Source organism: Vombatus ursinus, unplaced genomic scaffold (genome assembly GCF_900497805.2).
Source record: "Vombatus ursinus unplaced genomic scaffold, bare-nosed wombat genome assembly UNPS02010304.1, whole genome shotgun sequence".
Taxonomy (NCBI): Eukaryota; Metazoa; Chordata; class Mammalia; order Diprotodontia; family Vombatidae; genus Vombatus; species Vombatus ursinus.
Window position 1 is genome coordinate 4,758,297 of NW_020950082.1, and position 13,462 is coordinate 4,771,758.

The 13,462-nt window shown below is 36.9% G+C and overlaps 1 protein-coding gene across 1 annotated transcript in view; it reads left to right on the top strand.

Annotated features, from left to right (window-relative positions):
* The window catches only part of DOCK9 (dedicator of cytokinesis 9), a 359,630-nt gene extending 355,413 nt beyond the window's left edge, over nt 1–4,217 (top strand). The window contains exon 52 of the mRNA XM_027854137.1: nt 2,943–4,217. Within this exon, the coding sequence (XP_027709938.1) occupies nt 2,943–3,065 (123 nt within the window). The 3' untranslated portion in view covers nt 3,066–4,217. The remainder of the gene's footprint in view (nt 1–2,942) is intronic.
* Nucleotides 4,218–13,462: the final 9,245 nt, after the last annotated feature.

Consider the following 13,462-nt stretch of genomic DNA (forward strand, 5'->3'; position numbering starts at 1 on the left):
CAGCATCATTTAGCATGTGATGCATTTCACATATATTTCCTGTATTAACTTATAATTAATTATTAACTAATGTAACAACAATATCTTCAGAATGTAAGCTGATATCTTTTGTGTACAAAGTTGTCATCTGTCACGGGATGACTTTATTTACAAATTTTTATAAATTGAAATTCTCAAACTTTAATTCTCTCACCTCTTTTCTCCCCCATGCAAACGTGATCAGCTGGGATGGTAACGTTGTTTGGTTTTGCTTTTTTGTTGCTAAACTTTGATTGACTAAATCGTATTAAAATACTGAGTGCCATATTGATATTGATAAATTCATTTAGGAAGGAAATAAACCTTTCTCTAGGCATTTTAGAGTATTGCTTTCCAGATTATTTTAGGTATGGCTTTCCAGAGTTTCAAGGGAGCTCTTCTGTATAGCCATCCAGGGTTCACACTAGAGTCCTAGAGCAATAATAGAAATGAAAGCTTAAATGGAGGGAAATTTGGGTATGAGGAAGACAAACCAAAAAATAAATGAATAAATAAATAAATAGATAGATAAAATAAAAAATCATAGAACCTAATGTAGTAAGATAGAATCCAGGAGAATATGGCATGATTAATATGGTGCTTTGTCATGAAGAGTATCAACTTTGTTTTAGCTTAATCTTCTGAGACTCCCTGCAAAATATAAAGATTGAGCCACTTCAAGCCATGAAACCAGAAGGAAAACATTATTGGGGTAGACTTGTATTTAGCTCCCCACATGCACCTTTTGCTCTGGGAGCCAGGATAAAGCTGTGCCAAATCCCAGGGCACAAGTTCACTGAGTACCTTCACTCAGCATTGGGAGACAGTATGATACAGTAGAAGGATTACTTAATTTGGAGTCAAAGACCTGGTTTCAGACCCAGTTCTGACACCTGTCTGTGTAACCTTAGGCAAGTGATTCTTTGGGCCAGATGACCTCTAAGCACCTTTCCAGCTCTGAACCTATGATCTGATCTGATTCTGTAATCTTATGATCCTTTACGCCACCTTCTCTCTCCCCCACCTTCTCTGTCTGTCCGTCTCTCTTTCTTTCTCTCCCTCCCTCCCTTCCTCTTCCTCTCTCTGTCTCTTTCTCTTTCTCTCTTTCCCTCTCTCTCTATATAAATATACATATACACATACACATATATGTATATGCTCACCCTTATCTTCATTCATATGACCACTGCCCTGATTCAAACCCTTACCATGTCCTGCATAGACTATTGCAATGGTAGGCCAGTCTTCCATCTTCAATCCATTTCCCACACAGCTGCCAAATTAGTATTTCTAAGACATAGGTATGACCATGTCACTCACCTCCTCAAAATCCTCCCCTACTCCCTAGTAGAATGTTAACCCCTTGAGGGCAGGGTCTGTTTCGTTCTTATCTTTATAACCCTACCACCTACTCTTGTGGCTGGCACTTACTGAGTGCTTAATGCTCAATAAATACTTGTTAATCGATGGATTGACTAACTAACTCATACACTCTATTTTTCAGCCAACCTGGCAGACTAAGTTGTCCCTGAACATAAGATTCTGTTTCCCCTCTCCTTTCCTTTGCCCAGTAATCTCTCCTTCCTGGAACGTACACTCTCCTCTCTTAGTATCTCTAGTTTACTTCAAGAATCAGCTAAGATGCCACCTGCAATACAGTATTTCTCTTGATCTTCCCCATACATAAGTGGTTGTTTGCATTCTCTCCCTCAAGTTATCTCATACTGTTTGTCTCTATATATGTGTACACTGAAGTTAAATATGAACTTCTTCAAGATGGGGACTATTTTTTCACATTTATCTTTATATCCCAAATGCAAAGTAGAAACTAAATAAATGTTTAAATTGAATTGTAAGATTCCAAAGGACTCCTTTTGAAAGATGCTATCCATCTCCAGAGAGAGAACTGATAAACTCTAAATGCAGAGTGAAAGCATATTTTTTCACTTTGATTATTTTTAATTATTTATTTTGTTTGTGTTCTCTTTTGCAACCTAGCTAACATGGAAATATATTTTGCATGACTTTACATGTGTAATTGATATGAAATTGTTTGCCTTCTCAAAGAGGGGGGGAGGGGTGGGGAAAAAATGAATTTGGAACTCATATTTTTTAAAAATGAGTGTTAAAATGTTTTTTTAACATGTAATTGGGAAATATTTAATAAAATAAAATAGTCTTAAAATAAATAAATTGAATTGAATTGTAAGAAACTGTAAGACAATTGTAGGCACTGTATAATACAAAGATATATAATATGTATTCCTTGTCTTCAGTATCTAGCACTCAAGTAGGGCCCAAGTTTCCTCATCAGAGGACTTTGAGCTCAATTATCTCTAAGATCTCTTCTTGTTCTGAAAGTGGAGTTCCTAACTTTTCTGGCGGGCTGAAGCCAATGGACCCCTTCTCAAAATAATGTTTTTAAATGTCCAAAATAAAATACGTGGAAAAAATATATTGAAATACAGTTATCAAAATATATTTTAAAAATAAAGCAAGTTTGTGGACTCTAGGTTGAATGCCCCTGTTTTAGAGAAAAACTTCTAATAACATATAAAGGAAAAGAAAAAGGGTATTTAAGCCTTTAACTTTTAGGAAAATGTTGATCTGATGATGGTCCTTCTTTTGTATCCCAAGTTTAGTACATTGCCCAGCACATAGTAGATGCTTAATAAATGCTTATTGACTAACTTACTATGCGAGATGAAAAATTTGACTTTGTAAATTATCAGAGCCAGGTGCCGGACCACACCATTATCCCCAATAACTAGAAAATTAGTCCGTGTTTCTGGAAATAGTTTATCTTGAGGAGTATTTGTTCTTGGCTGATAGAACTCAGTTTTCTAATATTGCCTTCTTCTCCTCCTCCTCCTCCTCCCCCTCCTCTTTTTTCTTTTTTAATCTGCTTTTTTTTTTTTTTTGAGATTTGTCCCATGGAAGAGAAGGCAAACGTCTTACCTAATTCACTTCACATTTTCAACGCCATCAGTGGGACGCCAACAAGCACAACTGTTCATGGGATGCCTAGTTCGTCTTCACTTGCATGATTGTTCCTCATCAGACATCAGGTTTTGTTTTGTCATTTACAGACTCAGGAGGACTTCAGATCAAGAACACAGACAAGACAATGAGCATGAGAAAAGTGGGAAATAAACTGTTGTTTCATAGTTAACTTGCTATAGAAGTAATAAAGGGATGCACATTTTTTTTTTCAATTCCACTGGCACTACATACGTTGTTGTTATGTCATTATGTCTCAGCAGAGGTGTGTGTTGGAAACTCTGCAGCTAGAGCAAATATTCCTTATTCCTTATGCAGTAGTATTAAAATAAATGGCACATTTAAAGAAGTGTTGGTGAATGTATATAGCAGTGAGAATAACACTGTTTAGGGTTGGGTTGGCCTTATGCTTCCGGGCTAGGCTTGTGAATGTTGAAAATATTTAGGTATTATCTATTTTTCTCCCATGGCACATTCAGCTTGAGTACAAGGATAAGAACTATTTTTGTGCCTAAATAGACATTAGTTTTTGATGATCTAAGGGAACTGATAATTATAGTTTTTGTACCAGTGAACAAGAAAGAAAAAGTCCTATTTTATACTTACTGGTATTTACAAAGTATGTGAGCTTAAAACTGGTCATGCTGTTTAGAACCAAATGTCTGTATTAATAAATACAGTTATGCTACAATTTGAAAAGCAGTACAAAAATTGACATGTACATAGAGTTTGTTAATACAGAATCGACATTCTGTATATACATGAATGGCATTTCTATACTTTTTTTTAATACTCATACCAGCTTCTGCATTAAGTTTAATTGTAACTGATTTGTGGTATTCTTCGTATAGGCTCTATATTTGACTTGACAGTTTTATTCTTGTACATAAATAAGTGCAATATGAAGATGTATACAGTCTTTGCTCTGTTAGGTTTATACACTGTTTAAAAAAATTCACCTTTTTGCCAAAATGATGGTTTAGGAATTGGTAATCATAAATCCTGTGGTCAATGGTGGCATAATTTAAAGCTTTTACCATATTGTTGTTCTTTTAAGACCTTAATTTAGTAATTTTATATTTGGGAGAATAAAGGTTTTTAATTTTATTTAACTGGAATCACTGCCCTGCTGTAATTAAACATTCTGTACCACATCTGTATTAAAAACAAACAAACAAAAAATATTGCTGATTTCTCTGTATTGTGTCTTGAACATTCTTGTCTATGACTGATTTATGAAGGAATATACTTTCCAAAGAGGTCCCCAAGAACAGAGGAAAAGACTGCAGCAACTTGAATTACCTATTATCCTTTTTTACCTGAATTCAGAAGATACAGATTCGATGGCTTCATCCTTTAAGTAGACAATGGCATGCTTTCCTCTTTATGTTCCTTGCTTTTCTTTTTAAAGGCATACTATATTTAAATCGTCCATTTGTTTGTGTATCCGTCTCATTTGTCCCATATCCCTGTACGTTCCTTGACCCACTTCCTCATCTTGAACCTAGCCGCCATCAGCAGACCAATTCAGGTGCATCATCAGAGACAGAGTTATATAATGGATAGAGCTCTGAACTTGGAGCCAGGAAGGCCTGGGTACACATTCTTCCTCAATGTACTCACTAGTTATAAGACTGCTGTTAAGTCTCTTAACCTCAATGACCCTCATTTTTCTCAACTGTAAAAAAGAGAAAATAGTACTGCTTCAGTGTTGTGAGGATAAAATGAGATAACACATGTAAAGCATTTTGCAAACCTTAAAGCGTTAATTATTGTTATCATGATGGATATTGGTGCCAATTCAGCTTGTGCCCAAATGGCCTTTGGAAGGTGGTCAACTGTTTTTTGGAATTTTCGCCCTTACAGTAACAATAATGGAAGGGGAAAAAATCCCTTCCTTGTCTAGATAATTAGTTTGCCAGGAAAAGTCTTCAAATTTTGGATCTTGTGAACTTCAAATTCCACCTGCAGATCTCATAGCACTTTTCAAACATGTAGCTATCAAGAAACGTCTCATCTCTAAGAGCCTTAGTAACAATTAATAGCAATTACTCATTAGAATTTGATCTAGAACCTAAGAGACTTCTCAGCCATTGCCAGTTGTCGTGATCTGTGTCTTGCCACTGGACCCCAGTGACTCTGGGGGAGAGAGTGAGGCTGGTGACTTTGTACAGCTCTGCCTCACTTAAATCCAATTCACTTGCAAGTCAAGACATCACCCTCCTGATGTCCTTGGTCCTATTCAAGAACAAAAGACAAACAACGAATGAATTGTCCAAAGGTGCTATTTGATGGAGTGGATGAAATCTTCAGCCCACTATGATGAACAGTAGATATAAAGTCAGCAATTATATAGTGGTGGATGGAAAAGTTGGCTCCTTTGAAACTGATGAAAAGGATATCCAAGTCAAATTCTAAATTTTGAATTACAATCAACAGGTTATCATAAAAACTGGAAATTTGACAAGGGCTACTTTCTTTATTCAGTCATTTTTCATTCACGTCTGATTTTTCATGACTTCATTTGGGGTTTTCTTGGCAAAGATACTGGAATTGTTTGTCATTTCCTTTTTCAGCTTATTTTATAGATGAGAAAACTGAAGCAAGTGGGGTTAGGTGACTTGCCCAGGGTCACACAGCTAGTAAATGTCTGAGGCCAGATTTTAACTCATAAAGATGAGTCTGTCTGACTCCAGGTCCAGCACTCTATCCGTTGAGCCCTCTAGCTGCCCTATGTTAGTTCCTTAATCTTCTAATTAAGCTGGTAATGCTTTTTGTACAGACCGATAATTGATATTTGCTGTGAATGAAGCCAGCACGCACAAAGGATGGTTAGATGGTAGATGGTAATTTCACCCTCTGCCCAAAAGCAATGAAAAACGTGTCATGGTATACTTAATCATCTCATGTTACAGCGCTCACAACAAATAAAAACAAACAGAATACTGTGAAGATAACTTCAACTTATATATGCTAATATTTGTTGCAGAGGATGAGTAAGTTGAAAAATACTGTGAAAAATTTGATGAAATATTCCTAACAAAAGTAACATTTCCTTGATACTTAGGGATTTCATTACGAAAGGGGAGGGCAGTAAAAAAAAAGGGGGAGGGATGAGGGGTAGTTTCAAAACTTTGATTTGGGGATCATGGAGTGAAAAAACTGGCATATTAACTACTCAGGAGCTTCATACCTATATATCATGACTACATAATTCAAGAAGAGACACAGTTAGCCCTGAATGTGTCGAGTGCTGAATGGCATTATTAAAAAAAAAAAAAATAGGCTTACTATAAAATTTAAGAGAAAGAAAATGGTTAGAGATAGAGGAGTTATTTCAAAAAAATCCTGTGTGCAGACCAGTCATCAAATGGTAAAAGCAAAAGTCAGCATATACACTGAATTAGAAAAAAAAAAGATAAATATATAAGTATTCCTGTATATGATTACAGCAGTTCCAGCTTCACCTGTTTAATAAGATGTCAACCCTGGAAAATGGGGACTGAATGAATATAAGGAAATTCATTATCACTATTTCCCAGAGAAGTTGAACTAATACAGTGAGAAGATGGTTTAAAAAAAAAATGGAGAACCACAGTTGTCAAAGGCAATTCACAGTTCAATTCCAATACAATTTGATCCTAGAAACATTTAATAAATGCTTAATAAAGCATTGTTTTAGGCCCTGGGGATGCAAAGACACTAACACAATACTAACAGTGGAAGAGATGAGGGAAGGGTTCCTATAGAAGGTAGCACCTGATCTGACCCTTGAAGGAAGAGAAGGATGTTGAATGGCAAAGATGAGGGGAAAATGCCAGCCAGGTGTTAGGAACACTGCATAAATATATGGAGAAAGGAGGTGGAATGAGTTCAGAGAACAATTAGTAATCTAGTTTGACTAGAAGACAGAGTTCATGAAGGAAGAACTGAAATAAGGCTGGAAAGCACATGGGAGCCAAATTATGGAGTAACTTATGTGCTGGTTTAAGGAATTTCATTTCCCATTGCTTATAGGATATGTGAGCAGTCCCCACAGAAGTCTCCTTTCTTTCTCAATGGGTTCAATTCATGGTCACAGTATTTCTTTGCACCATAATTCCTGTTCACATATTAAGGGATGTGTGTGTGTGTGTGAGAGAGAGAGAGAGAGAGAGAGATTGAGACTGAGATTTCCTTAAATACCATAACTTTCCAGTTCTTCAATCTGCTCAATTTCCATGACCTACTCCCTCACTGCATCCTAACTAAACGTAAAAATGGTTATACTCATCACCAAAAAGTGTTTCACTTTGATGTTCATAAATTCCAAAATTCCTTTATCAGAACATATTTTATCATTCCGTGTTTTTCTCTTTACAATGTTATACAAAATTTAGCATTATTTTAAAAAGTGAGAAAAATAGAGATGCATAAGCTAGCCTAAGATAATAGCTAGTGTCAAGAAAAATGTCCTATGAAGATTTTAAATAAAAGAAGCATTCAAAGAGGTAAAATTCTTCAAATGCTCCTATTCACAAGTGGACTTTATTAATTATACAGAGTGTCCAAACATTAAAAAAAAAAAAATCACTCAGTGACTTCTACAACAGTGTTAAAGAATTTGCTCACCATACACACTGGAAAAACAAAGTGGATGAAAAATAAGTATTGCCCAGACATGGGCAATGCATGCAACTGAATAAAATGGCCTGCAACTGAACAAAACACTTTTTGAATTAATCCACCTAAATGCATAACTTGGAAGGCTCTACAGATGGACTATGAACTACGGCCAAAATCGAGTAAGAGGAGATTGGGAAACTGCAGTGTTTTCAATGATCCCAAACTTCTCATTGCTACACAAGCCCGTCTCTTTAACAGCAGTGTTCTCCTTCATGAAGTTATATGACTGTGGCTCATGAAACCCTACTGTCTTGGAAGAATTATAGTTACAAATAGCATAGAGGGTGATGGAAAGACCCATGGTGAGCATCAATGTATCACATAGCACATAGCATGGCATGTTTATAAACAAAGTGTTTTAAAAGAGAGAATTGCAAACATGGATAATCAGAGAAAATGTGTATTCATAGAAAAACCAAGAGGACTGATGAGCAGTCCAAGTGGTCGTGAGTACCCCTAAAATATTAAATCAAAACAAAATGAGGCCTCTAGAACAGTTGGTATAGTCTCTACAGGATTGACAGTAAAACATAGATAAGAATCACAAAATACAGAAGGTGAACAGGTTGCCAGTAATTTACTTTGATGAAGGCAACATCCAAACAGCTCCACTTCGAGTACCTCTATCACATCAGACAAAGCCTGGAAGCTAGTCGAATCTGGGACTGACTCTCTCTCTCTCTCTCTCTCTCTCTCTCTCTCTCTCTCTCTCTCTCTCTCTTCATCTCTTTCTCCCCCATCTAATAGTCACAGGGAACATAGTCATTTTTTGGAGCTTCATGAAGTTGTCTGATTGCTGTATCCGAGGCAGAGGTGCATTATTGCAGGCTCTAACATAAAACCATTTTATTCATGTTTAAAAATCTAAATTAAATTTTATTCACAACATTCTGTTATGTGCCAGGATTGTCATTTTTTGAGAAAATAACTTCTTGAGATATCTATTTCTAAAGTCTTTGTGCGCTGTTGCTAGGGTTTTTTTGTAAAGGAAGCTAGCTAGCTAGCTACCTCAGGATAACAATTAATATATACAATAGTATGTAAATTAATTCAGCAGCCCAAGGTAATGAAAGCTGATAGAAAAGGAGAAATTATAAACGGTAAGTTGGTAGCCATTAAAAAATGGTAGCGATTTGAAAGTGACCACCTAATAATGATTAATTTAAAACAGTCTTGGTAGCTATTTTTTCAGCCGCTACCTCTATGAAGAAAGTTGACAGGTGCTCTTAGAGATTGGAAAACAAAACAGAGAATGCTGGAAAAGCAAACAAATGCTTTCATAAGCTCAGAAGGAAATAAAATAAAAAGAATAATTAAAAGAGCTCTAAATTTGGAGTCAGATGATGAGTTCTAATCAAAACTCTGATACTTCCTATCTTATGGCAACTACGTGGTTCATTCAATGGATAGAGAGCTGGGCCTGCAGTGAGGAAAACCTGAATTCAAATCCTGCCTCAGACACTTATATGCTGTGTGACCTTGAGCAAGTCACTTAACCTCAGTTTTCTCAACCGTAAAATGGTGCTAATAATAGCACATAGCTCACAGGGTTGTTGTGAGGATCAAATGAGATAGTACTTGTAGAGTGTCTACATAGTAGACAATATATAAATACTCATTCCCTTCCCTTTGTGTGACCTTGGGCTTCAGTTTCTTCATCTGTAAAAGGATGGAGTTAGACAGAAGCCCTCAAGCTATGTACAAAGTCAGAAATATTTTAACTTCTACCTAAAATAGAATATATTAAAATAAAGCCTTCTGGTCAAAGTTAGTATAATAGATCAGGTTAAGACCACAGTTAAGACCTAGTGAGGAGGTAACTAGATGGCTCAGTGGATAGAGCATTGGGCCTGGATCAGAAGACCTGAGTTCAAATCTGACCTCAGACACTTAACTAGCTGTGTGACGCTAGGCAAAAGTCACTTAACATCTATTTGCCTTAATCCATTGGAGAAGGCAATAGCAAACCCCTCTGGTATCTTTGCCAAGAAAACCTGATGAACGGTATGGTCACCTGCATCATCAGGAGTCAGACAGGACTGAACAAGGCTTAGTTAGAAAAGTACCAGATTGTCCCATAGGCAGTAATTCTCTGTGCCTCTTTTGAAAGAAATAATCTGGTTTTTACTGGTCAATATTGATAAAGTTCCATAGTTGTAATGAAGAGATTTACTTTTGCTAGTAAAAGGAAATCAGAAATGATACTAGTCTAACCCTGCAAAATTATATTTGTATATTTTATATTTAATTTTCAATATAGCCACCAGTCTACCACCCTTAATAGAATATAACCTTCTTGAGGGCAGACCATTTCAAATCTTTGTATTTCCAATGCCTAAGCTTAGTCCTTAATATATTCTTGTTGCATAAAGCTTAAATATATCTAGAATTCATAGTTTAGTCCTTGGATGCTGTGGTTAGGGCAAGCTCTGGTGATAGCCTACCTAAATTGCATTTCATTTTTTCAAAGAAATGAATAAATCATTTCAGGGAGATAAACTTTGCAAACTTAATGACATAGTTACAGCAAATGTCATAAACTACATTTTATATGTGTGGAAACAGTCAATGAAAGGTTGTGACTGCTTCTAAAAAACTCTGAGTCAGGGCTAAACCAAAACCAATAAGGTAATCATATATCTGAAAGGTGATTATTACTATTATTTATTACATTGCTAAATTGATCTATTATTCCGACTAGGTCTTAACAGCAGGACTACTACTAACATTTCCCCCCTTCACATTCAGTTTTTTTGAAAAATTAAAAAAGTATACAGGATCTACATTTCCCCCAGCCACATAAATGCACGGAGCTTTTTAAAAGGGCATTGTGTTCTTGTAGGAGGGTGGAAAAAACAATGGATTTGGCTAGTCACTTACCCTGTCTGGGTCTCAGTTTCCTCAATTATAAAATGAGGGAGTTGAACGAGAGGGTCTCTAAGTTTCCTCCCAGACTTAAAGCTGTGATTCTGAAACTAACTTGCCTTGTGCTTCCAAGTCTAGTGATAGGTGAGAGAACCTATTGCATATAGCTGGTACTACTGTGATCAAATCATCAGGGCAAGTAGCTGTAAGGTTTAAGAAAATCAGAGAGAGAGAGAGTGAGAAGGAAAGGAGAGAGAGAAAGAGAGAGAGAGATATGCAGACAGAGACAGATAGAGACAGAGACATACAGAGAGGGAAGGAGCGAGAGAGAAGAGAGAAAGAGAGAATCTATACTGTTTTTAAAATAAATACCAAACACCTAAATGAATATTGGCTGAATTAAGAGTTTCTGCAAAGATTGATGCAAATTTTAGTTTGCTAATCTTGCCTACATTAGCAAAATGTAAAAAAAAAGAAATAAACTTTTTCTGCTTCAATTTTTTGTTTCTACCTCCTCTTCCTCACCCTTACTCTCTGCTTCCTGATTAGACACTGCAATTGAGTTAATTAGTGTTGAATAATGAACCATGCCCAGTCTTAAGTATGTTTGCTGACAGCATTGGTGTGAGGAAATATTCATCTTCCCTTCACATGTGCTCACTGTCATTAATAATGTAGGTCATTCTCTTTGTTTCAAGACACAGGGTACGTGTTTATCAATATCTTTTAAGTTACTCTGTCTTATGTAGACTTTGCATCCTGAGGAATGTAGGAGGTAGGGTGGTGTGGTAGAAAGAGTTAATTGGAAGTCAGTAGTTCCTGGTTCAAAATCCATGTTTTGCTACTTACTAACTGTATGACCTTGGACAATTCACTTTTCCTCACTTTGTGGTTCCCTTCCAGTTCTTGAGACTGTAATCTTGTAGCTATAGTAGAGTCATCGCAAGTCTCATTCATTAGTAACATTCAGAATCCTCTTGGGCCAGTGTTTCTAACTTTGGTTGTTTTTTAGTGGATTAGTAGTGTCTGACTCTTCATGTCCTCATTTGGAGTTTTCTTGGTAAAGATACTGGAGTGATTTTGCGATTTCCTTCTCCAGCTCATTTCACAGGTGAAGATACTGAGGCAAACAGGGTTAAGTGACTTGCCTAGGGTCAGACAGCTGGTAAGTGTCTGAGACTGGATCTGAACTCAGGTCTTCCTGACTTCAGACCCAGCACTCTATCCACTGCGCCACCTACCTGCTCCTTCATTAGAAAATAATTTTTTTCATTAAAAAATAAATTGTATTAAAATTCGATCAGAATTCAAGGTCTTTCATACTGTCTCTAGTGTACCTTTCTAGCCTTATCTCATTACTTCTTTTCATATACTTTATATTGCAGCCAAACTGGAATATTCAAATGGTAGTACTCACTATCTCCTATTCTTATCTTGTCCTGTCCATCTTATACATTCCACTCACACTTTCTTTCATGCCTACAATGCAGTGGCCATTACTTTGTTGCAGCATCCCAGAGACTCCACTGCTCATCCTCTTTACAGCCTTTCCTGCCAAGTTTCCTGGGATTTTAACAACCCTGACATCTGCCATTGACCTGCCCATTAGTGTCTGAGGGTTTCTGTGCAACACATATCACTTGCCAATCAAGTAAAATGAAAATGCAGTTTGGGTCAGCTTGCCTTGGTTGCAAAAATGTCTAGTTATAGTTTTGCTCTTTCTTTCCACTGTTCATCTCTGCTTGTTAAAATCCCTCCCTCCTTCAAGGCCCAGTTCCATTACTGCGTTTATCACCCCATTTCTACCCTCACCCAAAGTGATTTCTCTCTCTCTCCTCAAATTTGATATAGTACATTGTTTGACTCTCTCCATTGAACTTATAGCACTCTGAGTTGTGTCATAATTATTTGTGTACATTACTGTATCCTCTCAATTAGACTTTCAATTCCTGGAGGATCTGTGACATATTTTTGCCTTTGTATCCCCAATGCTTGCACATAGAAGGTCCTTAAAAAATGTAAGTTGAAGGCAGCTAGATGGCTCAGTGGATAAAGCACTGACCATGGAGTCAGGAGGACCTGAGGTCAGATCTGGTCTTAGACCAGACACTTGACACTTACTAGCTGTGTGACCCTGGGCAAGTCACTTAACCCCAATTGCCCCGCAAAAAGAAAAAGGGAAAAAAATGTTAATTTAACTGAATAACAATTCCATTTACTAGAATGTTGGAAGAATCAGACCAACACTCCCCTTGACTCTACTGTAAAACATATGTAATTCTATCTACCATTCCCCATACAAATAATACTGATGACACTAGAGAACTATTCTCTAAAATGAATCTTTTTATGAGAGTGAATATTCTCTAATCTATGGAAACAGTTGAATATTATAGCTAATTTACTTTTCATGTAATGACTAAAGACAATAGTGTCATTTGAGGGAAGGACCCACTCTGGGCTCAGTCTCTCAGCTTGCAAAAACACTAGTTGGCTGGGTCCAAGGCAATGATTAATTCTCTGTTGAGGGTTCTGGGGCAACCTCGAAGGGTGAGGGTTTCTGATTCTGTCACTCAAAAGCCCTTACTTGTTATGCCTATCCAGGCTATGCCCACTAATCATGAGAGTCTCCTAAGACTCTTTTCTAGGCCAACCTCTCTTCTCTCTTCACTATTTCGCTCCTATTGATTCAATTATTCTCTCTATGGGGATGATTCTCAGATCTGTTGATCTAGCCCTAATTCTCTTGACCCACAGTCTCACTCCCCAACTGCCCACTGGACATCTCAAACTGGATGTCCTATAGACATCTTAAACTCAATTTGTCAAAAACCTGTTAAGTCACCTCACGGGTGTGACAGGCCTTATTCCTCATCTATAAAATGGAGGAGCTCAAACCGAATGAATTCTTAGG